Source organism: Balaenoptera physalus (genome assembly GCF_965194825.1).
Source record: "Balaenoptera physalus genome assembly, chromosome: 16".
Taxonomy (NCBI): domain Eukaryota; kingdom Metazoa; phylum Chordata; class Mammalia; order Artiodactyla; family Balaenopteridae; genus Balaenoptera; species Balaenoptera physalus.
This window is the reverse complement of record NC_138898.1, coordinates 77,093,992-77,120,177: the sequence shown is the minus strand read 5'-3', so window position 1 is coordinate 77,120,177 and position 26,186 is coordinate 77,093,992. Positions and strand designations below refer to the sequence as shown.

The 26,186-nt window shown below is 55.6% G+C and overlaps 2 protein-coding genes across 4 annotated transcripts; both read right to left on the bottom strand.

Annotated features, from left to right (window-relative positions):
* Nucleotides 1-42: 42 nt before the first annotated feature.
* Nucleotides 43-5,438, bottom strand: ORAI3 (ORAI calcium release-activated calcium modulator 3). Its single transcript, XM_082429562.1, has 2 exons — nucleotides 4,404-5,438; nucleotides 43-1,521 (listed from the first exon to the last, which is right to left on the bottom strand). The coding sequence occupies exons 1-2, from the start codon at nucleotides 4,662-4,664 to the stop codon at nucleotides 859-861; spliced, it is 924 nt and encodes a 307-aa protein (XP_082285688.1). The 5' UTR covers nucleotides 4,665-5,438; the 3' UTR covers nucleotides 43-858.
* Nucleotides 5,439-6,490: 1,052 nt separating this feature from the next.
* Nucleotides 6,491-25,394, bottom strand: FBXL19 (F-box and leucine rich repeat protein 19). Of its 3 annotated transcripts, none has more exons than XM_082429518.1 (11): nucleotides 25,074-25,394; nucleotides 23,553-23,753; nucleotides 22,016-22,159; nucleotides 21,808-21,894; nucleotides 21,496-21,714; nucleotides 20,834-20,995; nucleotides 19,178-19,689; nucleotides 11,942-12,105; nucleotides 11,690-11,851; nucleotides 7,119-7,337; nucleotides 6,493-7,010 (listed from the first exon to the last, which is right to left on the bottom strand). In XM_082429518.1, exons 2-11 carry the CDS (start codon nucleotides 23,727-23,729, stop codon nucleotides 6,832-6,834), a joined length of 2,025 nt encoding a protein of 674 aa, XP_082285644.1. In that variant the 5' UTR covers nucleotides 23,730-23,753; nucleotides 25,074-25,394; the 3' UTR covers nucleotides 6,493-6,831. The 3 variants fall into 3 exon arrangements, with proteins under 3 accessions (XP_082285645.1, XP_082285644.1, XP_082285646.1); XM_082429520.1 differs by having other exon boundaries at nucleotides 6,494-7,010; nucleotides 20,963-20,995; XM_082429519.1 differs by lacking the exon at nucleotides 23,553-23,753 and having other exon boundaries at nucleotides 6,491-7,010; nucleotides 25,074-25,196.
* Nucleotides 25,395-26,186: the final 792 nt, after the last annotated feature.

Here is a 26,186-nt window from a genome sequence, read left to right as displayed (position 1 = left end):
CGACAAGTCCTCCCCTTCACCCCATTCACAGCCACAGGGACATGTGTGAAACACAATTTATTATACAAAACTAGGTGCATCAAAAATTCAGTGTCAGAATAGCTCTGTATTCCAAGGGCTATGGACTGGACCTCCTCCCTTAAAACCTCACCCCAACCCTTGCTAGGGATCAGGCTGGGCACACCGAACCCAGCCCTGAACCAGGAGAGTAGGAACCAGATACAGAAGCATAAGTGTGGGTCTAGGGCAGTGGGGCAGGCATTTGAACCTCCTCCAAATAGGGTGGCTTCTCCTTGGAAAGGCTGGACATATGCCTGGGGTAGAAACACCCAAATCGCTCTACCCAAACACCAAAGCAAGAGGGTGGGACCCATCAAAATCTGAGGATGAGGAAGAAAAAAAAAGCCAACCATAAAATAGATTCTACAAAAGTATAGCAACGATTGGCTGCCTTCTGGGGCAGCTGGGTGGGTGTGTAAGCTTCTGACCTCCACATTCTATATGGGGGCAAGTGGCTAAGAGTCAGCACCAAAGGTCTGACAGGGTCTCCCTGCCTCCCCTCTACCTACCGCATGAGCCTTGGACTGAGGACCTTCCGCTTCCTCCCTTGCTCCTCCCAGCCCAGGTGTAGAGTAGAATTTCCAAAACCCACGGGACAGACTGACAGGGAGAATCCCTGGGAATGTGGGAGCTGCCCAAGGCCCAGCCCAAAGGACCCTGAGGGCAGGAATCTGTTCTCTACCTGAGAGTGGCCACAGGAAGTGGCTCCAGGCAGGGCGGGGGATGGGGTCCGTAGAACTGGGGTCTCTGGCTGACCCCTGAGGGAGGCGGTGCTCGCAGCTGTGGCTAACACCGGCCTCACACAGCCTGCAGCTCCCCCTGCAGGCGACTCAGCTCCTCTAGCTCTTGCTTGTGGCGGTCGGTCTTGTGAGCCACCAAGGAGCGGTAGAAATGAAGGGCAAAGGCCATGAACACAAGCCCAACAGGTACCATGATTGCCGTGGAGGCCATGGCTGCTTGCCAGCCTGGTCCATGGGCCCCACCACCACCGCCACATGCTTGCCGAGGTGGGCAGGCCTCAGGTGGCTCAGCCTGTGACGGGGCTACAGAAGCAGAGGATGGCTTGGAAGCTGGACTAAGGGAGGTGGCCACTGGTGGCAGAGTCTCAGGCACCTGGGAGGCAGGTACCACAGAGCCTGGTGTGCCCAAGGGGGCCCCGATGGGCACAAACTTGACCCAGCCAACCAGGACAACTTCAGCAAGGAAGAGGAAGGTGCCCAAGGCAGTGGAGAAGCCCCAGGCCAGCTCCACGTAGCGGTGGAGTCGCTGGTGTGGAGACTGATGGACAGAGTTGAGGTTGTGGATGTTGCTAACGGCTTCAATGTGAGGCAGCAGACAGGTGGAGACCATGAGTGCAAAGAGGTGCACAGCCACCAGCACGGTGGTGCAGGCGCTGAAGGCCACCAGCAGGCCCGGCGGGTATTCGTGGTTGCTCTCCAGCTGTACCTCTACCATGGCTACCTGTGGGGACAAGAAGGGATGGGTTGAGTGCCCATAACCTCAACAGTAGAGGGGTTTTCTGCCTGTTGGTGTACATCACTGATGTATCCCTAAGACCTAGAACAGTGCTTGGCAGAGAGAGGGCACCCAGTCTTTGTTGAGTGAATGAATGGGCAGCCTTGGCAAGGCTCTGTCCTGTTCCAGACCTCGGTTTCCCCACCTGGCTATCTAGAGGGCTGGTGGCACGTTTCTGACAATCTTATCTTGTTATAACATAGGGGTTAAAAAGCACTGATTCTGGAGTGGGGCGGCCTGGGTTCATTTTCAACTCCACAAGCTGTGCAACCTTGAGCAAGTGGTTTGGTTCTCTCTGTGCCTCAATCTCCTCATCTGGAAAATAGGGATGGATAACAGCACCTACCTGTCTTATACGGTTGTTTTGAAAATTTAATGAGATAATATATATCAAGTGATAAGAATAGTGTGAGGTACACAGTGTGCTCAGGTAAGTGTTTGCTGCTATTATTAGAGTTAACGCTGAAGTCCAAGGCCAGAGTTTGCAAATTGGCACACCACAAACCCAGGCCAGCTTGCAAACATGTTTTGCTTGGCTCAGACAGTGTGTTTTTTTAAAGAATTACGTTGCCAACTTCTAAAACTCAAGAGATTTCATGTAAATATTCCTATTTCCAGATCCTCTTGGAAACTTGGAAGGTCTGGTTACACCAGGCCCACATTCCTGCATGGCACCGATCAGCTAGGGTTGAGTCATGGCTGCTCCCTTTGGATGGGTGAGGAGGGTCTCTTGATAGCCACAGTCCCCACCCAGCCAACTTGGCATCCATATTGCCAAAGGCCTTTGCAAACACTTGAGTTGATGATCCTGTTCTAGTCTTGTATAAATTTGGACTCTAGAGCTGGACTGCCTAAATTCAATCCTGCCACTTACTTGCTGTGGAACCCTGGGCAGGTGTCTTAACATCTCTGATCCTCAGTTTTCTCATCTGTAAAATGGGCCCAGTAGTGATACCTACTTCACAGGATAATAGAAGGATGATACACATAAAAGCCTTAAGCATAGTGCCTGGTACTTAGCAATGGTTCAATACAATTTATATAATGTTATTCTAACCCAGGCCATCTGAATTCCAGAATCGGGATCTTTCCCCATGCCTGGTTCTTGCAAGATCCATTAGGTTGCTCTGGGGCTTGGGGAAGGAGGAAAGTGCAGAGCCGGGAGGGTGGTGGTAGGAAGGCAAGGCTGAATATTTTGGAAAATTGGGCCATGGCGGGTGTTAGCAGGTGTTTTCCACAGACAGAGATCTGGGCCAGGCCTGGTCCTGGTTTCTCCCACAGCCTGACTCAGCCTTGATCTCCCCTGGCAGGACTGGGGCCAGTCTGGCCCCCAGAACCTACTCATCTGGCCTCTTGATCCTGCAGAGAAGGTCCTGGCCCTTAAGCTGTCACCCCAGCAACGTACAAGTCCAGCAGCTGGCCGGATTGTCCCCTTGGGAACAGGCTGGACCATGGGGGGCATGGGGGTGGGGCAACTCCCTCAGCTAGGTCCACGGGGCTGCTCCCTTCCCTCTGTGGTCTGTACAGGTGAAGGGGAGCCAGCTCCCTGTCCTGAGATGACCCCATATCAGGAAGGGTGAGGTGACCTGCAGATCCTGGACCCCCATGTAGAAAACCATAGACCTAGGATGACCCTTAGGGGTAGAAACTTTCCCTCTCATCATTCCAAAACAGAGGTTGTGGCACAGAGAGGAGCAGAGACTAACGCAAATCACCTAGCGCTATGACCCCTTTTTATCCTCATCTTGATATCCCCCTCATGTTCCTGTGAGGACCCCCCTCCAGCCCATTTTCTCCTTCTTCCTGTCATGATGGTGGGAAACCCTGGACTAACAGTCTAGCCACCCTGGGTCCTAGTTCATCCTATATCCTTCAGCTGCTGAGTGCTCTTGGCAGGCAAAGCCACTGCCCCATTCTGGGCCTTGGTTTCTGTTAACAGGTAGTCTGAGCCATTCTGATGTGTGTCTTGCTCTGACATGCTTGGATCTAGGGTTTGATGACAAGAATCAGCTCACCTTGGGGCAGCTACTTGGCAGGCTACAGAGGGTGCACCCTCCATGATCTCACAATTTCCCACTGGCCTCCGAGGAGGCGGAGGCCTGTCCAGGGTTACATAGCTGGCCCCAAGCAGGAAAGAGCCAGGACTTGTGTCTGCTAACTGCTCCCCACCCTGGGACCTCCCTCGGTCTCACTTCCTGTGAGGCCTCTGCCCAGGACCGTCAGCGGATCTCCAGAATCATGTATCAGCTTCCTAAGCAGCTTTTTTCGCTAGGGGCTCCCTCACAGGCATCCTCTCTTCTCAGAGCTTTCCTGGGCTACACTAAGCACCCTCTGTGCCTGCTGGGGCCTGGCCGCCCTCCTTCTTTTGGGTGACCACTCCATCCAGTTTGTTCTCTCAACCACCCCACCTCCCAGCCCCCACCCAGCTCTGATTTGCTGTTGAACCTCCGGTGGGGATCTAGTAACCACTTCTGCTGGACCATGCTCCTTTTGGAGCACTTCGCTCTACCCTTGCATAGGTATCCCCCTTGGTGATTTGTCTACCCCCATGACATGATGTGTCCCCTGTGACCCCTTTAGGACTTGCTTATCCTCCCCACGGCCCAGTTTATGCTAGGGACCTGTTTATACACACACACACACCCACCCATAAGAAGGGACTTGCGGAGTCCCTTGGGACCTTGTTTGCTACCCCTCTTGTACCTCTTAAAAACCGGTCTTTCCCTTTCCTCTACCCTGTCTCCCTTGGGTACCCGTTCACTTTGCCCCCAACCCGGTGCCCCCCATGTGCTTCACCCCCACCCTGTGCGCCCCTTCCCTTCCCTCACCATGGCGAAGCCCGAGAGCAGGGCAGACGTGCGGCTGGAAGCTTTCAGCTTGGCCCGGCTGAGGTAGAGGCGGCGCCAGCTGAGCGCCCGCAGCGAGTGCTGACTGGCCCCCATCAGGTCCAAGTAGCCGCGGTGCACGAACTCCCGGTAGGTGGCCGAACCCGCGGGGCTCTCGGCCTCCGGGTTCAGCGGGGCCTGTTCGCCCGGGTCCCCCTCGCCGCCCTTCATCCTGGGGCCGCAGCACCAGGCGGGCCAGTCCATCAAGGCGGGGCCGAGTCGCCTCGGGGACCCCAACAGGGCGGGCCCAGGCCGGGGGAAGGCCCCATCCCCCGGCGGGACGAGCGGGGATGCGACGGCGAGCGCCCAGTAAGACGTGGCCCGGGCGGAGCAGGAAGAACAGGCGTCTGCGGGGAGCCGTAGGGGCTGAAGCAGGACTGCCGAGGCCGAAACAGGAACTGGGGCGGAGGCGGAGCCGGGGCGGCCACATGATGGGGTGGAGCCGGGGGACCGTCCGCAGAGATCCCAAGGGACCCCGAGACCCCAGTCCACTTAGAATATCCTCTAGGTGCCTGAGCCCCGCTGAGATGAACGCCCAGCCCCAGCCAGTGACTGGGAGTTCCGGGCTCTGGACCACTGCAGGTACACCTGGACACCTCCAACGTCCAGACTCCAAAGCCCTACCTGAACAGTGAACTCCGGGAAAGTGAGCTCATCTAACTGTAGGGACCGCAGGAGACCCTGCATCCTCAATTTCCGGAAGCCCGGTAGGACCTAGGTCTCCCAGATCCATCCAAACAGCCCCCTCCTCCCAGGGCCTCAACGAACACTCGGGTCTTCCCCGCCCTAGCCCCACATCCCCAACGCCGCAGACACACACACCAACTCGGCGGCCCCGGCTGGAAGATTTTGACTTTTATAGCAAACCATATTGTACAGACCCGGGGCCCAGGGGCCCAGCCCGGCTGGGTCCCCCACTTGCCCCCGCCGGGCTGCCTCCTCCCCCTCCCCCAAGCGGCCCCATCCTCAAGCCTTTTGCGATTCCCAGGACCCCCTCCCCTCCGGCCTTTGGTCCGCCCAGTCCCTCCCCCCACCCGCGCACCTCCCTGTTACCTGAGGTATGTGGATAGATTCCCCCCTCCCCTACATGGTACAACCTGGCTCCCCAGGGAGGCCTGGGCTGAAGGGCGGGACCTGGCCCCGACCCCTCCCCCTGGCTCCCCAGACCCCGCCCCCGCAGTGAAGGAAGGGGCAGGAGAGGGCCAAGAGTCTGTTACTAAGTTCCCACGGCAACTAAGAGGGGCCCTTTCCAGCCTTAGCACTGGCTTTGGGAGGTGTCCATTGGCTGCTAATTCCATGGCAACCAGGAGTGGCAGTTCCCTGGGCAAATGGGATACAAGTTTCCATGACGATGAAAGAGTGGGAAGAGCCAAGCTGGAGGAGTCCCATCTTCCCTATCACTGGGCTGGCACCCCACCCCCACCCCAGGTCAGGAGGGGTGGAGCTGCTCAATACAGTAAAGCAAGAGAGAGCCTGGGGGTGGTCCAGTCCAAACTGGGTGCCCACCGGTCCAGTCTCAGTCCAAGCTGGTCCTGTCCCCTCAAGCTCCGGCTCCCCCAGGTCCGAGGTTCCCCCGGTTCAAGTAACACTTCAGTACAGATGAATGTTCAAGTATAGTGCGGGGAGGCAGGTAGGGGGCTGGGGTACCCCTCACCGCTCCCCAGGGCCGCGCCGAACAGCCGGTAGGCCCGCAGCCCCCACTCCTCACAATAGCTGCCATTGTCAGTGACGTTCAAGGAGTCAGGGCTGGGGGGAAGGGACTGAAATCTGGGGAGGGAGGAAGGAGAGGGGTGACCCCGAGGGGGTGCTCCTGCCCCCACCCCTCACTCAGCCCTGCCTTTCCCCTGGCTCCCCGAATCCCCTCATCTCCGACGCCCGGATCCCCAATTGCTCCTCTGGTTTCCCTTTTTGGCTCCCACCCCCACCCCCCAACTCCAAGTATCTGGTCTTTGTTCCCTGAACCCTTGGTGGTCTGCTTTCTGCCCGCCCCCCACCCCCCCGCCCATCCTCCACCTCCCCCAGCCCCCTGGCTCCCAGTATCATGTGTGCAGATACCCTTTCCCCATTCTCCCTCCCTCAGACTTGCACCTCAGCCCCCCTCCCACCATCCCTTTGGCTCAGCACCCCCCAGTACCTCTGACCCACTCCCCCCAGGGGATGGACAATGAAGCAGGTGGAAGGGAGAGGGAACGGGAAGGAGAGACCCCCAGAGATATCAGTGCAGGGGGTAGAGAGGGGGGAGGCTGGCTCAAGTCCCTGGGCAGGAACCCCTAGTCATGAGGTGGGGAACCTGGCCTCCTGGCAGGGGTGAAATGGAAGGCCTGAGGTCCAGGCTCCTGATGAGTCCTGGGGGAGGGTGGGGGGCACCCAACTAGCTGTCCTTGAGAAGTAGCTTCTCCTCTGGGCAGCGGAAGGGGCCAGGGGGCCCGGCGGCTGCCAGCCGGGCACAAGCTTCAGGGGAGAGCTGGCGGCAGGAGCGCAGGTCTAGGCGGCGTAGGCGCGGGCAGCGGCGGAACAGCGGGAGGCAGTGGTCCGTGAGGCGGTGGCAACCTGGGGATGGGGCAATGGCAGCTGAGACCAGGAAGGTGAGTAGCGGGTAGGCACGGACCACAGGGACCAAGAGGTTAGCAGGATGGACAGACAAGGGACCACACTTACCGGCGAGGTTGAGGTGCACCAGGGTCTCTCGGAGCGGGGAGGTGGGGGCCGTGAGGAGGTGGACGCTGGGATCCCCAACGTGGGCGCAGTGGCTCAGGTCCAGGGCGCTCAGCTGGGGTGCGTGGCGCAGCAGAAGCCGCAAGGAGGCATCCGTCAGCTCCAGGCCGGCCAGGCGCAGCTCAGCTACCCCCTGCAGCCGCCCACGGCTCTCCGTTTGCCCTGGGCAGGCAGAGAAGAGGTCAGTCTCCTGGCTGCTGCCATCCCTGCACCAGCTGTGTCTCCACACTCATCCCTCACCACCCCCTAAACCTGCTCCCACTATAAGGGAACCTCAACTTGCATTCTCTACATGGCTCATGGCTTGCTCTTCTCTCCCAAACACACACAACTCGACATCATTTCATCTGTCCAGTGCTCATACTGCCTCCTCAAGGAGGCCTTCCATGATTACTCCACCTGAAACTATAACATTCCACATACTCAAACCCCTTCCCTGCACTTTTCCCTCTTTTTCTCACCATCTGACATATTATATATTTTTCCTCTCGTCCCACTAGAATGTCACTTCCATGAAGGCAAGAATTTCTATCTGTCTTGTTCTTGCTCTGTGCCCAGGAATTGGGGCATAGGTGCTCAGTATGTAGTCACTCATCCAACAAATGACATCCCCGACGGAACTGCCATCCCAGCAGGCTCCTCTGGCACATCTCTCTCCTTCCATGATCAGTGGAGTCCCCATCTGGATACCTTCACCACTGGGGCGACACCACTCCTGCCTGAACTCCTGCCCGAACTCCTGCCCCAGCCTCCTCACTCACTCATCCAAAGAGAGCCATTCTCAAATGCAAATGGGACCACATCCCTCCTCTGCTAAAAACTTTCCAAGGGCACCTCAGAGAAGTCCAATCTCCTTGGTAGAACATTCCAGTTCCTACAAGGTCTCACCCGTCTCAGCTCCAAACTCCTCCCTCTCCCCGCCAAATACTTGGGCCAAACTCCACAGGGGACCCTACCTCAAGAGATTGTGCCTGGGGCCACCTGCGCTCAATCCCCTGCCTGGCCAGGGTCCCTGGCTTTCTGGTCCGAGCTCAGAGGTCTCCTCTTCCTCTCTCTCCGGGGTAGAAGAGCACCCACCCCTTATCTCTGCACCCAAAGCTTTCCATTTATTGTATCTACCACAATCCTGCATTTCCGTTTTTGGTTTTTGTAACTTAATTCCCTTGGTACACCAGCAGCCATTGCTTGAGCACGCACCGTGGGCCAGGCACCAGCTAAGTGGCTGCCTGCCCCTAGGCCAGCGGCTCTCCAACTGGAGAGGCTTCTGCATCTCCCTGGCAGCGGGCCCCGCCCCCAGAGTTTAGGGAGTCTAAGGTGGGGCCTCAGAGTTTATTTTCCTAATATGTTCTCCAGGGAATTCCCTGGCAGTCCAGTGTTTACAACTGTGCGCTTCCACTGCAGGGTTCGATCCCTGATTCGGGGAACTAAGATTCCCGCATGCCGCCTGGTGTGGCCAAAAAAAACCAACCAAACAAAAAAAACCAAGTTCTCCAGCGATGTTGAGCTGCTGGTCCAGAGACCACACTTTAAGAACCACAGCCTTGGGAGACAAGTTCTCTGATCATCATTCCTGTTTACAGATGAGAAAACGGAGGCTTCAAATCACTAAACAATCAATCCAAGATCTGAATTAACAGAGCCAGGACACCAGGCCTTGTGACTCTAAGTCCAAACTCTTCCCACAGCGCTATCTGCTTCCCAGACACCAGCCTAGCCCCTAAATAAACTAGATCAGATGTCACAAAGTCAGGAAGCTAGCCTACACAAGTGTTCTATGGTGTCTGCATAGTGCTAAAAATTTTCTTAGTGACTGATGCTACATAAAAGGACTTTTTTTTTTTCTTTTTTTTTGCTACTCCACGCGGCTTGCAGGATCTTAGTTTCCCAACCAAGGATTGAATCTGGGCCCTCAGCAGTGAAAGCTTGGAGTCCTAACCACTGGTTTGCCATGGAATTCCCAAAAGGACATTTTTATAAAGAAATTTTTGATATGGAGCTTTTCCTTGAAAAATTGTCAGCTCTGTCATCACCGGGCTACCCCTTTCACCTGATGATGAAAGCTGCATGGTGTACTCCCTAACGTCCTGCACCAAGCCCACCACTACTGTAACCTGCCAGGCCACCAAGTCTGTGGGCACCTGACTTGGCAAGCTCTGAATTCTACCTCTTTTTTTTTCTTTGAGGAGCTGAGAGCCTGGAAAGGGGATATATCTGCAGATGCCCTCAACCTCGGGCCACAGCTAAGAGCCAATAGAGGGAAGCAGAGGAAAGAGAGGTCACATGTGGCTGGGGCGGGAGAAGTGGGCATCAGAGAGGTTTTCACTGAGGTGGGCCTTCGAGCATTTGAACATGTGGAGAGGGAAAATGGAGAGAAGCATAGCTAGGCAGAGAACAGCAGGGGCAAAAGCAAGGAAGTAGGAAAACTTTCAGTTTTGCTCCAGGAATGCTGCATGAAGCCAGGGAGCCAAGATGATAAAGGTGGGTGTAAAGTCCCAATGAGAATTTAGGCCTTGGAGGCCTGGACAGCTCACCTTTGCAAGCTCCTGAGAAAGGGGCTTAGACTGAAGTGAATTGAAGCAGGAGGAGATGGAGTCAGTCTGCCAGACAACCGGCACTTTCTCATCTCATGCAACGCACTGTTCCCAATGCTCAGTCCAACTCCAGTAAGAGTGGGCAGTGGGTGGGTGCTCAGGTCTGGCTCTCAACCCCTCTGGGCCTCTGGGGCCTCATCCAGAAAATGGGAAGAATCCTAGTTCTTCCTCTACTCCCCTTCCAAGACTGCTGTGGAGGGGTATGGGGTGGGAAGAAGGGAGCCATGAAAGAGAGCTGTGAAAGCAAGGTGCTGGGGTGAGTGGACGGTCCTCACCCTCACAGAGCTTAAGAATCTTGTGGGAGGAAACAGATATTAATCAAATCATTTCACAACTGTACAGTGATATGCTGGGAGGGGACTGTTCTCTAGAAGAGGGACTGTAATCTCAATGGGGGTAAGATCATGGAGGGCTTCTAGGAGGAAGTGACATTCACGCTGAGGCCTGAAAGACGATTAGGTGTTCATCAGGTGAAGGAGGATAGAGCATTCTAAGCAAAGAGGAGTGGGCAAAGGCCCTGGGGCTGGAGGAAACTTGGCAAGGAGGCTGAGGTGGCTGAAGTGTAAGGACACCATAGGTCAGTGGGAGCCAGACCAGCCTTTATCGACTGTGGTAAAATACTGATCTTCATCCAGAGACCACCAGGGAGCAACGAGAACAAGTGTAGAGCATGGGGTGACGTGGACAGATCTGACCTTCTGGATAGTTCCCCAGCTTCATTATGGAGAACAGACTGGTGGGGGCCAGAGAAGATGCCGTGAGTATCCCATCTCCCGGCTAGAGCTAGACAAAGAGCCCCAGGCCTCAGCATCCCCACCTCACACCTCCGTATGACCCCCAAAGTGACCAGGCCTGTGCTCACCTGACCAGCCTCAGTTCCCAGCATCCCCCTTTGCCAATATGGTTCTCACATCTCATAAAACTGTTTCTTCCTGCCTCACACTCCCTGGGAAAACGCTGTCCCTTTCAGGACTCAGTTCAAATAGCACCCCCTCGAGGAGGGCTTCTCTCACCGCCCTCCTGCCCACCACCCGCCCCCCTGACCACAGCTCTCACCATGTCACGCCATAACCTTCTACTTCTGAGTCTCTTCGCATGACTGGGGTTCCACCCGGGTGGGGAGTGGGTCTGACTCAGTTTGAGGTCTCCAGGGCCCTACACAGGGCCGGACCCAGAACTATGTGTGCCATAAAGCTGACTTTACCTGGCGGGGGACCTGGGCCTGACCAGGGGAAGAGGTGGCTGGTCTGACTTGGGAAATGAAACTACCACCTCCACACAACCTCCCAAGTCAACTGGCTCCCTCTTTCTGCTCTGTTCCCTCAGGAAAATCCTTATCCTTTTACTGTAGAACAAGAGGATCGAGGGGCCAAATCTGTTGCTCAGTCATATTTTTGCTGGGTCCACACATGAATTTTAAAAGAATCTGAATTAACTGCCATCATTTAAAAACCAGGATATTTCACAGAAAATCCTTATTTCTGGCTCCTCTTGACAAATGGAACTGACCAGCCACACTGGGCCTGCGTTCTTCCACAGCGGTCACCGCTGCTCCCTCTGGCGAAGGCTCTCCAGTAGTGCCCGCCACACCCAGAGACGTCACTCACAATCCCCTGGCTTCTCGCAGAATTCTGTGTCATCCTCCTGTCCTATATTGTGTTTCACCCCATAATCATCTTCCCCCTAGAAGGCAGGGGCTACATCCTCCTCCTCCTGTTCCCTCAGCTCTGATCACAGGGCCCAGCACACAGCAGGAGAGTGAACGAATGAACAATGGCCAAGCAGGGCCTGTCTACTCAAACTCATGTGTCCTGTCCTTTCTTCAAATCCTTTAATACCCAGCAGGAGTCAGAAGAGACCTTGGAGGCCTCATACCCCCACCTTGTCCGACCCCTTCTACAAAGGAGCCAACAGAGGCTGCACCTGGTTTGGTGTCTGGCGGAGGCAGCAGCAGCTCTCGGAGCTGGGAGTCTTTAACATCCTCGATCCAGCGGAGGTCCAGGAGCCGCAGGGCCGGCAGTGGGGCTGAACCCAGGGCAGAGACGGAGAGCCAGGAGCAGCCAGAGAGCACCAGCTCCTGCAGGCCTGGGGGGCGTCGGGAAACTGGTGCTAGGAGGACTCCGTCCCAGGTCTGTCCCCCTCCTCCCCCAGTCCCGCCTCACCACCCGGCACTACCTTGCAGTCGGTTCAGAAGCCACATGAGCTGCTTCTTGGAGACACCTGTCCAGCTGAGGTCCAGAGCTCGAGGCTGGCGACGAACCACACCACTAAGCATGGGCGGGGTCAGTGACTTCCGCCGACTCAGGTCCATTCGAGGCCACAGACGCTTGTCGTAGCACCTGTCGGCCACAAGGGGGAGACAGAGACCTCAGTCCTCAGCTCTCAGGGAGCCCACAATTCCCCACCCCCATGCTAACGGGTTCACCCCAGCTCTCTCCTGGTCCATATAAGATAGCGGGGAGGGCAGGAAGCCCCAGGACCCAGGCCAAGAGCATTGGGTTCAGGGGTCAATTCCATCACTAACTGGATGTGAGACCTTGGGCAAGTCCATTCCTCTCTCTGAGCCTCAGAGGCCTTGTAGAGATGACAGTCCAGACTCAGCCTGCCCACAAGGTTGTTCTAAGCTCAAATGGGGTTACTATAGTTAGCGGCCTTACAGCTGCTAAAGCGTTCTGCCGTTCTGCCAAAGACACACGCACCCCCCCCCACACACTGTATTTGATGGAGCCCCAAAGAGATCTTTCAGCAGCTCCCCATCCCCTACCTTGGGCTTCTTATGGTGGCTGTGGGCACTTCTCATCCTCTAGTAATTTCTGCCCTTGATCCGCATCTGCCCATCCTGAGGACCAGCTGCCCAAGGCTTGACTTACAGCCCTAGTCTCTCTCTTTGATTACTGTATCCCTTCAGCTAGAATGCAGGCTCCACAAGGGCAGCCCTGGCTTCTTCCCCTCAGCAGCCCCAGTGCCCAGCACCGGGCCAGGTGCATAGTACATTACCTGTCGCACATCTGTTGCATGAATGGATGATGCCAAGCCAGTGTGAACCACTCAAAGCTCCCACAGAGCACCCCCACAACACACCTCATTTATGGCTTCCCATTTATTCACTCAGTCAGTGTTTATGGAAGGCCTAGGAGGTCCCAGGTATTGAAACCACAAAGACGAATGAAGGCTTAACAAAGTGAAACAGGTTTGTTTGATCCTGATCCCAGCATTTCCGAGAGCCGTGACTAGTCCAACATGCAGAGACCTGGAGAAGGGCTTCCCAAACTTATTTTACCAGGGAACCCTTCCCCATCTCTCCCAAGGTCATCTACTAATACTTTGTAGTACACTGAAGTTCCTCAAGACTCAGTCTGAAAAGTTTCTTCTAGTACAGTAGTTCAAAGCCATGTCAGGAAATTACCACTGGGCTAGATGAACTGTGTCAGAAGCAACAGGGGTGAGGAGGGATGCAGGAAGCTGTCTCTTACCTCCCTCCCAGCCCCCATTCTGGAGGCTTTCCCTTCAAGAAGCCCTGTGCTGGGGCAGTGATGCCCAAACTCTAGTCATTCGCTATCCACTCATCTGCAGAACATGAATTTATGTTTAAATTGATTCCCCTCTTTGAGCTTAAAACCAGTATTGTTTCACATAAATATGTTAACCTTAGAAATAAACACCATAAAAACAGGCCAGGGTTACTAAATTCTAGATAGGTGTTGCTGTGGCTTTTGGCTACCATCTAAAGACTATTTTTATTAAACAGGGAGATAAGTATTAGAAAGGTGTTAAAGATATAATAGCACCCAATGGAGAGATTTCCTTTTCAAAACTATCACTAATGGAAGGATTAAGCCATGTTTTTGTGCCACATACAACTGCCAGGCACACTCCGGAGCCCCGGGTGACATTTTAGGGAAAGCTGCAAGCACAGATACTAAGGCTTCAATCTGAACAACTCCACCCCTCTGTCCCACCTGCCACCTCCTACCATTTCCCCCCTCTTCCGGCATTCTAGCCTCTCCCTCTCCCGGTTCCGTCCACTCAACCAATAAACATTTGCAAATCTCTCCAATTCTAAAAAGGAAAAGGAAAAAAACAAAACCCAAAATAACCCACCTTCAACCCAGTTTCTGCCCCTAGGTCCTGCCCCTTTTCTCCATCTTACTCCATCCAAAATCTCTCTCTGCTCACTCCGACCCAGTCTTGAGTTCCAGCTCAACTGCCGCCACCACCTTGAAGCCCTCCTGTATCTTTCACGGCTAGAAGGGAGCCCTTCCCCCTGGAGGCACACACAGACCACCAACTGTTTCTATATCGTACTCCACAAGAGCCAGGCCAAACCACCTGCCCGCCTATAGACACATGCTGTTTGGTGCCAACACATTTTGGCACATGTGTGACTGACAGAAATGCCAACCACCCCAGATCACTCAGGGCTCAGCTCCAGTGCTTCCTCTTCCAGGAAGTCTCTCCTGACTTTTCCTGGCTGTAGCTAATTTGTCCCTTTGCCCTTAGATGACCAGAACACTGGGTTTAAAGCTCAGAGTGGCAGCCAACAGTCACTGAGGGCCCTACTAATACTAAGTGTCCAGGCATGGAACAGTGAGAAAACAGAGGGGTGACAGCTAAGTCCACAGTAACTGAGGCAACAAGGGACATGATAAGAGTCAATGAGAAACTGGGAGGGGGAGCTTCCCAGGGAGACAATGCCTGATCTGAGACTTTAAGGAAGGCAGGGCTTCCCTGGTGGCGCAGTGGTTGAGAGTCTGCCTGCCGATGCGGGGAACGCGGGTTCGAGCCCTGGTCTGGGAAGATCCCACATGCCGCGGAGCAACTGGGCCCGTGAGCCACGACTGCTGAGCCTGCGCGTCTGGAGTCTATGCTCCACAGCAAGAGAGGCCGCGACAGTGAGAGGCCCGCGCATGGCGATGAAGAGTGGCCCCCGCTCACCGCAACTAGAGAAAGCCCTCGCACAGAAACGAAGACCCAACACAGCCAAAAGTAAAATATAAATAAATAAAAATAAAAAAAAAAAAATAAAAAAAAAAAAAAAAAAAGGAAGGCAGTAGTTAGGACTTCCCTGGCGGTCCAGTGGTTACGACTCCGAGCTTCCACTGCAGGGGGCACGGGTTCGATCCCTGGTCGGGGAACTAAGATCCTGCCTGCCGCGCAGTGTGGCAAAAAAAAAGAAAAAGAAAAGGAAGGCAGTAGTTATTCCGGTGAGGGGAGGAAGATGATGTGAGTTCCAGATGAGGAAGAACCAGTATCCAGGCCCAGTGCACAGAGAGAAAACGGAGAGCTCTGAGAACCCGAGGCAGCAGAACAAAGGGCAATTCATCAGCTCCCCTGAACGACGAGGATGACGATGACAGTGACTCTAGCACGAACATCTAGTGTTCACTGAGGGTTTACTGCATTCTGTGCACTAAGCATTTAACCTCACAACAGCCCTAGGAGGTAAATACTAGTCTCCTTTTTAGAGGTAAGGAAAATGAGGCCCAGGGAGGTTAAGAGACTTATTCAACGTCCCACAGCTATTAGTGGTAGCAGAGCCAGGTCATAAACCAGGCTAGTCTGGATCGAGAGCCTGAACTCTGAAGTGGAGAAGAGGCGGGGGTGAGGCTAGAGGAGGCCCAGGGTAGGGGTGCCGTGGCAAGGAGGGCTGGAATGCCAGGCTGGACGGCTGTGGCCATAGAGCTCAGAGGTGAGGAGTGTGAGCTGTGGGGATCTAAGTCCCAGCTCTGCCACCTCTGTGCTTTGAGTGACCTTAGGCAAGTCACTTGCTCTCTCTGGGCCTCCGTTTTCCATACCATAAAATGGGGTAAAGGCAGCACTTATTTCAAAGGTTTGCTGCAAAAATGAAGGGAGAGGAAATTAACTACACTTCCATTTTTTTTAAACAATGATTGAAAAATATTAAGTGAAAGATGTTAAAAGAAGAAGGGAGATAGTGCAGGACCCTTCTGAAAGGGCTTCTCTAAAAAGAAGAAATGTTTAGTGCAGTCGCTGTTCGTGTCCAAATGTCCAACAGGACCGTGGAAGTTCATTGTGAACGTGACAGGGAGCCATAGCCAAGTTCTTTCTAGATTAGAGAATGACACTTAGGCAAGAGGTCAGAAGAAGTCTGAGGCCAAAGCATACATCAAGCCAGGGGAGGTAGAGCTTGATGTCCAAATGCCTCACCCCATTCCCTTTCCCCTTGACTCAACACCCCTGACCAAGTCAGCACCCTACTAAGCCCACCTCCAAATCCCCAAATTCGGGTGCAAAACCTCCCTCCTGCAGAGGCCCTCTGGGGCCACAGAGCCAGACCAGCCCAAACTACCACCTGTAAGGAATGCACGGCCTCCTGGCTCCAACCGAAGACAGTTCTTCCTTCTCAGCTCTCTGGGCTCCCTGCTGCCACCGCTGTCCTCCAATCTGTCCCCCTCTAAGTCTTTACTCCTAACCCCAACTGCCTTGAACCTGGGGTCTAGTTCCTTCCTTGCTCATTTCCTCCGAAGTCCCAACCCTCTCCCCTGCGACTCAGCAGCTCCCCCAGGCCTTGTCCACCCGCCCTCCCTCCGCTCGCCTGGGCAGATCACTCTGCCTCCTGTTTCCAAGAGAAGATGGAAGGCACCAGACAGGAAAGCCTGCAACCTCCTGCTCTCCCACCTACAAATTTCTATCCCACTCCACCCTACCTCTTTCCACACTCTATCCTGATTTCCTCACTTTCATTCATTCACTCACTCGACAAGTGTTTTTTCAGTACCTACTGTATGCCACATATCTTAGAAACGAGGGACACAGCAGAGAACAAAGAGATCAAGTCCAACCTCAACTCCAGGCGACCTGGCTCCAGTGCCCTCACCCCCATGTAGCACAGCCAAAGATATCAACGCCTCCTTGTAGCGAAATCCAACTGCCACTTCTGGTCCTTGGCCTCTCATGACCTCTCGTCAACACCCGACCCTGTTCATCACTCACTCCTTCCTCAACCTCTCTCCTTCAGGACACACTCGTGCCCTCGATCTCTCTCTGCCTGTTCTTTCTCTAACTCACAAATGCTGACATTCTGATTTCTGCCCTCTTCCTTGAAGTCGCTACCTATAGGTTAAAAACTCCCGAACTTGGATCTTTCTTTTAAGCATCAGACTTGTACATCCAGCTGCTCTCTCTCCTGTTTGTTCCTGACTGGCCCAAAGGCCTTTCAGACCAAACACGGCAAATCTGAGCTCTTGGCTTTACCCCGGAACCTGCCCCTCCTCAGTATTCCCAAGCCTGGGCCATGGCATTGCTGCCCACCCAGGCTCATGGACCAGAAACTCAGTTGAGAGTCACCCTGCTGCCCCCACAGGCATTCAGTCACCAAATCCAAGCCATTCTGCTTCTTAAAAAGTTCCCAACTCCAGTCCCTCCTCTCCATCCTCACTGCCCCTGCTTCTGTGCCTAGGCTGGCCCTGATGAAGAGGCCTCAGAAGAGCCTCCTGACTGGTCCCACGGTGCCCCCCGCAGGCCCTTGCTCCACCTTCCCCTCATCCTTCTCATCAAAAGCCACTACTTTATTGAGTGTTTAGCACCCTTCAGGTACTGTGCTAAGTGTTTTGCAAGAACCACCTCATTTTATCCCTACAAGGTATTGATATGAACCCAGACTACAGACAGGAAAAGGGAGGCCTTGATAGGTATAGCTATCCACCCATGGCCGTTTCATCCAGGAAGTGCAGGGATCACAGCTGATGAAACCCATGGGTGCCAGACTCCAGGGCCCAAGCTGGAAACCACCGTCCAGTCCAGCTTCTGTGCTTCGTCCACCTCCAGTCACAAGTCTCCCCTTGAGGCAGAAATCGGGTCCTCTTCAAGCTCTGGATCCCAGTGCCAAACACAGGGCTGGCCCTGATGAAGAGGCCTCAGCAAACATTTCCTCAATTATTACTTGGGGCAAGGGTGGTGATCCCCAGCAACTGCTGTAACTATTTGCTTCTATGTTGCAGTTTGACTGGGAGCTCTTCAAGGGCACAGATATGTGTTCTGAGGATGTAAAAGTCTGTGCTTTCAGTAAATATTTGTAGCTGAGTGAGTAATAATGTTTGCTGTTAAGGCACTGAGAAGTTTCTCTTCCCTAAGAACTGTCCTCAATTTTTTATGTATATTAACCTACAAAAACACTAGCAAGTAAATGCCTTGGTCCCCCTGGTTTAACAGATGAAGAAATTGAGGCACAGAGAAGTTAAGGAACTAGCCTGATAACATACAGCTAATCAGAGGAAGAGTAAGATTCACCTATGGGTAATTTACCTCCAGAGCCTACCTTCCTCTCTTCTTAGCTCTATAGCTTCCACGGAGACCAGAAAGTATGAACAAGCACCCCAAAATCCTTAGGAAAAGGACTGAGGTTTGAGGTCAGCCACTAACTGCACTGTGCTTTCAGGTGTCCCTCATTCCCCCACCTCGCAGGGCTGTTATTATGAGGAACACATCAGCTAATGTTTGCAAAGTGCCCAACAGGATGCCTGGCCCACAGTAAGGGCCTGGGAAAGAGTCTGGATTTACTCATTTAATAAAATGTTTTTTGAGCACCTACACTACCCTTTGTCCTGTGCTGAGAACATAAAGCTAAAACAGATACAGTATCTGCCCTGAACAGTTTCATGGGAACATGAAAGTGAATTAAGGCTTGTCAACATGCAGAAAGCCTCTATGTGCTCTTTTGGTGGGGGGGAGGGAGGGTACAGATGGAGGAGTGTTGTAGGAGTTTGATGGAGAGGCGGGGGGGTTGCCAGGGGCAGGACCAAAGAGGAAGACCAGGGGTTTGGGAGGATGACCACCATTTCTGTAGAAACAAGACTCAGAAAGCAGTGGGGAGATGGGAGGAGGGTAGGCAGAGGGTGCTGGTGGTGGCTCCGGGCCACAAAGAAGTTCCAAGCAGTATCAGGAGGCCCAAACATGGCTGCCTCTGGGAGGACAGAGGCCACTCGGCAAAGGGCTTTCTTATGTGTAAGTGCGACCAACAATGAGACTGTCCTCAGCAGAGGGAGGAGAAAAGCAAGTGAGATGATGCAGGCAGAGCAGTCAGCACTATGCTTGGCACATACTAAGCACTCATAAATGACAGTTATTAAGAGGAAAGGTTCTGGAGCCAGAAGGACTGGGCTCAAATTCCTGGTTCTACTGCTTCCTCTCCACATGACCTTGACCTCAGCTTCATCTGAAGAATGGGATAACAGCACCCACCTCACAAAGTTGTGAGGGTTCAGTGAGCTCATATATAAAAAGCAGCCTGTACACAGTCAACACGGAAGTACCACACCGCAGTATGTACATCCTACAGAAGCATTATCATTACAAGAACAAGGCCCAGGGAGGCTCCGGGATCTGTTACAGGTCACACAGCAAGCAAGGAGCGTGTGGGCAATGGAACCCAGGCCTGACCAGGCCACTCACCAGCGGCTCCAAGTCCGGCAGACTCGCATGCAAATGCATAGCTCTCGGGGCCCGAGGTGCTGGAAGACTCGAAGCCAGGCGGCTCGGGGCAGGGGGTGGTCGGATCCGGCAGCCAGAGGCAGCGTGTCGGGCTCGGGGCTTCGAGGTGGGGGCCGCACCACGTGCCGCTCCAGCTGTGGGGGCCGGGGCGGGGGGGCGGGGCCCAGGGGCCAGCTGAGGAGGGGCCCCCCACTGCCAGGGCGCACAGCCCGCCGCCCCCCGCGGTTCTCCTTCTCGCCTGAGCTGCCCCGGGCTGGCCGTCGCCCATTCCGGGCCTCCCCAGGAGCCTCATCCTCACTCAGGGATGTGCCTGACGAGTCGGAGTCCGAGTCGGAGTCTGACGAGGACGAGGAGGTGTCAGGCACCCGCTCCAGCAGCTGGCACATCCGCTTGAAACGCTCTAGCTTCTCCCTCTGGGGTGATGGGGACGGCACCGCCGGGCCCTCCGCAGAGGCCAAAGGCGGCTTTGGTTTCTGCGGGGAGAGAGGAAGGCTGTTCTAGGGCCTGGCACATTCCTCCCCACCCCCTATCCCTGAGGAGTCACCAAGGGATGAACGGCCCGAGGGACAGTCCTGAGTTCCAGCCCTGGCTCTGCTCCTGAGTGACGTGAGGCCTCAGTCAAGCCATGGCCCTCTCTGGACTTTTCATTATCCTTATCTGTCACATGAAGGCGCTGATCCAATGAATTAAGTCTTAATGGGTCTCACTAGCTTATGAGTTTCCAAAAGCAGTGAGGTGTGGAGAAGAGTTACAGGTCTAGTTTTGAGTACTGGCTGGGCTATCCATTCTCTGTCTGACAATGGGAAGCCCCTTTCTCATCATCTACAACATGGAACGATGGACCAGACAATTTCAAGTGTCTCTTCAATGATGGGACAGTAACAATGACTGTCTGGCCCTGGGTGGAGCCTCCCATCCTGACTCATGACATCCTCACAGTGCTGGGATGGAGTGGGCAACTTGGGCCACTCTTTTTAGACATGAGGAAACTTAGGCTCAGAGATTATGGGACTTGCCCAAGGTTACAAACTGATAAATGGCAGAGGCAGAATTTGAACACAATCAGGCAGACCCTGGCATTCAGTGTGTCAGTGCGAAGTGACATCTGAATTCTAGCTTTGCTGTGTGACCTTGGACAAGTCTTTAAACCTCTCTGGGCCTTATTTCCCTCGAATCTAGTACATTTTCAGTTTACAAAACTCGTTTACTTTAATGTCATTAAACAGCTCGGTGGCATAGATGGGGTAAGGGAGGTAGTATCATCTCCATTTCACTGATGAGGAAACTGAGGCTCAGAGCAGCTGACAAGTTGCCAAGACCAATCAGGGAGTCAGTGGCTGAACAGGGATTTGAACTCAGTTCTTTCCCCTTTAAGGTCTGGAAAGACAAGGCAAATGGGTCAGACGATACCCCAGGGGTTCTTGGGAAATCCGGGGCTCTTATGGCCTGGCCCCAACCCACTCTCCCCCTCCACTCTTCCCAGGGGCCCAAATGCCCATCATGGCCAAGTGGGGCTGGGGCAGGACAACGTAGGCAAGAAGGGACAGATTTCTGTCTTCAGGGTGGAGGGTGGGGCACGGAAAGGTGGGAAGGGGAGGGAGGAGGTCCCCGGCACACCTCCCAGTTCTCGGGAGGGAGCCCAGGGTGGCAGGACGAGAAAGCCTGGCTCGGATTCAGAACCCTGGGGGGCAGAAGGCCGGGGCCGCCTGGGTCCGATCCTCGGAGGAGGCAGGCGTCTCCACCCACCTTCTTCAGGTGCCTCTCTCGGCCTCCTTTCACCTACCAAGGCAAGAAGGAGACAGGGGGAAAGGGAGAGACGCCATTAGCCCCGCACTGTCCACAAAACTAAGATCTATGCTCTCCTCTCAGACTACAAATCCCAGAAGCCCCCAATCTCAGGGAGAACTCTGAGCATGCTCACCTTGTAACCAGTGTCTTGGCTCACTGAGCATGCTCTCATCTCCTCTTTCTTCCCCCTCAGGCCCTTTCCAGCCCCTCCTTCCTCCTCTGCAGCAGCTAATTTGAGCATGCTCTCTGCCTCTTCTCTAAAGCACCCAAAGCTTCCCTGTCCAGTGCCATTTGCCTCTCACCTGTACCTCTCCACCATACTGAGCACGCGCCATCCTCCCACCAACAACTCCTGAACTACATCTCCCTACAATCTCTGGGGGAAACCCATGAAGCACTATCTCCCAGGGCCTCCTCCCCTCCAAAAGGAACAGGACTACAGCTCCCAGAATCCCTTAGGCTGGACCTAGTGAGCATGCTCCCTGGCTCACCTTTTTCCTTGGGGTAGGGGGCTCATTCCCTGCCTCCCTCTCCTTTCTTTTGGGGGGCCCAGGCACGTCCTCTGGGGGGGGCCCAGCAGGTAGGGGACCCTTGCGCCTGGGTGGGGGTGGTGGAAGTGGCGGCTCCTCCGTCAGCTTCCATCCACTCCCCAGGCTGGCGCCCTCCTCGCCGTTGTCAGCCCTGCGGCGGCCTGGTCCCTCACCTGAATCCTGGGGAGATGGAAGCTGGGGGTGAGGTTCTGCACAGATCCCCAACCTCCCACCTACCCAGAGCCTAGCACCCAGACAAGCCCCAGCCCCTACCTTGCTGGTCCGGCCTTCCTGGGTGCAGCGAGGGCACTCCCAGCAGTTGGGGATCTCTGCATTGATGACACCCTCAGCCTTCCCCATCTGCAGGCAGAGGGCAGGGAGTGGATGTCAGGTGCCAGCAAACTCAGAGGCAGTCTAGCCCACCTCCTTGCTCCCCGACAATCTGCCCTACCCCAGCCTCCAGGGTCCCCAGGGCCATCACCTTCAGGCAGCCAGGGTGGACGATCTCGTTGCAGATTGTACACTCCATGAGGCTCAAACCAAATTTCTCTTCCTCTCCCTCCACTGTGTCCTCCTTCCCAGCCTCCCCACACAAGAGGCATACAGCTGTGTGTGGGAGCACAGGCTGTCGGGGGAGAGGGGGCGTCAGGGACCCCAAAAGCAAGCAGCAGGAGAAAGACCCTTCTTTCTGGGGATCCTGGCCAGCTGCTGGATGAGGTTCAGAACCCATGGGCCAAGCTGGGTCAAATCCTGAATTTGCTCCTTTTTGGCAGTATGACCTTGAGCAACCGATTTAACCTCCTTACATCTCTGTTTCTCCATCTGTAAAATGGGGCTAGGAATTTTTTTCTTGCAAGACTGTCATAAAAATGAGATAATGCAGGAAATGTAGTTGATACATAGTTATTACTGCTGTGATCGTTGCATCTGGATCCAGGGCCTTTGTGACCCTGAAATTGTAGCTGGCTTTGGGAAAGGAAGAAGACTATAGGGAAACGTGACAATAATACCCAGAGAGGGCTGGAGGGAACACAGCAGCAGCTTGGGGTGATTCTGAGTTTGCTCAGTGAGCAGCGCAAGGATTGCCCTGGACCCCACAATAAACCCGGTTTTGGCAAGACCCCTGGGAACACTAAAGGCAGCTGGCTGGTCCTAGAAAAAGGAGAGTGGCCTTCAGACAACATGACTTTGGAAAAATCAGTGGTAATATTGAGTCATATCAAGAAGGTTGTGAGGCAGGCTCAAGGAAGCAGCAGGTGGGGAAGAAGGAAGGAAAGTGAGGCAAGGGTTGGGGGAGAAAGGAGGAAAAGGGAGGGGCTGTGGGGTAAAGAGACCAACAAGGAAAGAGTGGCTACAGGAAAAAAGGGAGGTGGCGGCATGAGGGGGACCCAGGATGCAGCTGGCTCCTCATGGCTGCTGGGGAAGGACCACTCTCTGGAGCCCTGGGAAGCTCAAAGGATGAGGAAGCTGGGAGGAAACCCACGTTTCTTGGATACCTACTGTGTGCTGGGCCTTGTAGCAGGTACATTCATATCCATGCTGTTTAACCTTTACAACTCAGCAAAGGAAACATTTCACAGAGAAGGTACCTTGAGGTTCAAAGTGATTTGCTCAAGGTCACACAGCGGGTAAGACTGGCCTCAAATCCAAGACCACTCTAATAGGTGAAAAGGAGGCCAAAGAAGGCAAAGACCTATTCACAGGGCCAGCTCTGGGAAGGGGTACAGGAGGGCCTGAGCTTTCTATGGGTCTGTACCTCTGAAAGTTGGGAAAAGCGTGAAGGTACAGAGTGGGATGGATTCTTCTGTACACCCTAACACTGGCCCCAGCTTGAAGCTGAGGACAAAAACGGGCCTGGAGAATATTTGAACAAGCCAGTGAATGAATGAGTGAACAAACAGCAACTTTACATTACACTCTAAGGAGTCACCACCAGTCACCCAGAAAGGCGCTGGGGCTGGCTGGGGAAAGGTGCCCGGAGCCCCAGGAGTGCCCGCTACGGCGGGGGCAGAACTCACGGCAGTGCACTGCCGGAGCAGGCACGACTGCTTCATGCGCCCGGGCCCCCCAAACTTCTTCATGTCTCGGCAGAAGTGGCAGTCCCCGCACTCAGTTCGCACACAGGCCCGGCAGCGGCGGCAGCGGGTTCGGCGTCGGCGCGCTCCGGCCCCCGGCCCCCGGCTGCTCGACGACATTGGGGGCGTCAGCAACGCCGAGGGCTGTGGGTGGAGGGTGGCAAGGTCAGGGGCCCACTGGGGCCCTGGCCGGGGAGACTCCTGGCAGCTTCCCCCACTACTAGGCAGCCAGAGCTTGGCTTCCTACCCAGGGAGACAAGGAACAAGGAGGTGTCCCTCCTGCAGGGGGTGAGGGGAAGCACTCCGTCTAGGCAAGGCCGCTCTCTCCCTGAAGCAGCTCACCCGGGCCCTCTGGGAGCCCCGAGAACTTGCTTCCGGAGCTCACTCCTGCTCTGACACTTCATCGTGCCCCCCTGCCTAGGCCAGGGAGGACGAAAGGACACTGAGAGGGACATGGGCCCTCTCCACTGACATCCCCACAGCAAAGCTCCTTGGAAAGCCAGGGGCTCCTTGTCTGTGGAGTTACCTTAGACAGGTCCCAACTCTTCCCCTGTTACCCAAATGTGCTCCAGCCCATGCTCTCCCCAATCTAAAATGCCCCAGATTTAGCTCTCAAATACCCACAGATTCCTGGGTGGAAGCTCCAGACCTTTCCTACTCCCTCTCTTCTCTCTCTCATAAGCTACTAAGACCCAATCTCTCTTCCCCTAAAATCTAGATTTCCTCACCGGATTCAACGGTATCCTTCTTCCCTAACCCAGTCCCTAAAGAGTCACTGTGTTGCCCAACTTCCCAGTGCTCGGAAACCCTCCCTGAGATGCTGCTTCAGAGCCCCTCCTCAGCCAAAAATCTCAACTCCTCTGCTCCCCACAGAGCTCCGTCTGCTCTAAGACAGCCTCCTCGTGGGTCTCTCAGGTCAACCTGGGCAATCTCCCAGATTCCCTGGGATTCTCGAATCCAGCCTGACATCTCCACAGAACTCAAGATGGGCTCAGTCCTACATGTGTACCCCCCGCCCCCAGCTTCCCAAGCTGCTTTCCACTCCTAATTGTCTAGAATCCCTTGGGCTCCCCTTCCCATGGAAACCAGATCCTCCAAGATCCCATACAGACTCAGCGGGCCTGGAGGGTCTCTTTATGGCCAGAGTCTTACCCCAGCTTCCCCTTTTCCAGGGACTTCCAGACCCATCCATGGGGGAAGGGGCCCTCCAGCGCTCCAGGGGAGGGGCCTTGGAGGGCGGCGACTGCAGGCGGGGATGGGGGTCTGCAAGGGGAAGCAGGGTCTAGGAAGGAAGGCCAGTTCCCCAAGGTTGAGAGGTAACAGGAAGGAGGGTTGGAGATGAGGAGTTTGGAGCAAAGAGAGGGTGAGGCTGGGGGCGGGTAAGGTAGAGAGAGGCCGGGCTGAGGATGAATGGGACTGGGAGCTGCCCAGGTCTGGGGGTGAGGAGGAGCCGCATGAACCCACCTCACACGTGTCCCGGGAGCCATCTCTCCCTTCTCGGCAGCTCCCGGCGGGTCGGCGGCCATCGGCGGCGGGGGGGCCGGGCGGCACGGGGCGCGAAACGCTCAGAACGCCGGGGTCCACGGCCCCCCGAGGGCGCTCGGCCCCTCCCTCCGGCGGAGGCCGGGACGGCGGCGAGTGGAGATGGGGGGCGCCGGGGGCGAGGCCCTCCCACGGGCTGCGGCGCGGCCCTTCCAGGGGGAGGTCCTGTTCTGGGGGGCTTAGTCCCTCAGCCCCCCCAGGCCAACGGGGGCTCCTCGGGCGCAGGGTGCACAGCTTCTGCCCGGGCCCCACTCAGTCCGGGGGTCCGAGTCCCAGCTCCCCTCCCCCCACCCCGCCCCGCCTCTCCCCGGCGCCCCCGGCCCTTTAACTGGCCCCTTCCCGGCCCCCACGGCCCAGGGGTCCTGGGCCAGGCCTGGGCCCCCCACCGTTTCCGGGGTTCAAGCCCCGCCCACCGCCGGTTCCCGGGGAGGGGGGGGTCCCTGTAACCTGCCCCCCTCCCCTGGGCCCGCCCCTGGCCTGCGGCCCCCTGCCCGACTGCTACGGGGCGAGCAGAGGGGGGTGAAGGAAGCTGCTCGGCCCCGCCCCCCCAGCCTGCGCGCGCCCCCGCCCTCTCCCCCTCCCCCCAGCGCGCGACCCTCCGGAGATAGGGATTTAAATAAAATTTGAATAAATCCCCTTCCTCAAGCCGGAGGCTGGAAGGAAGGGATGGAAGGGGGCAGGAAAAGGGGGAGGGGGCAATTGGGGTGTCTCAGCCCCCCTGGTCCCCCGGCCCCGCGCTGCTTCGGCCCGGGGCCCTGGCCGCCTCTCTCATCCCTCCTGAGCTCCTTCCTCCTTCCTCCTCTCTTCCCCCTCCCCTCTCTCCTCCTTCCCTCCTCCTTCTCCTCTTTACTCCCTCCTTCTCCCAGAAGAACCCCGCCCCCTGCCCCCTCCTTCCCCCACCACCTCCACTTTCCAGGACTAACACGCGCAGGGCACGACGGAAGTCGTGGTCCTGCGGACGCTGGTGCCACCGTGGGAACAATGGGACGCTGGGGCCAGCGGGGACTACAAACAAGATGGCGGAGGACGTGCCAA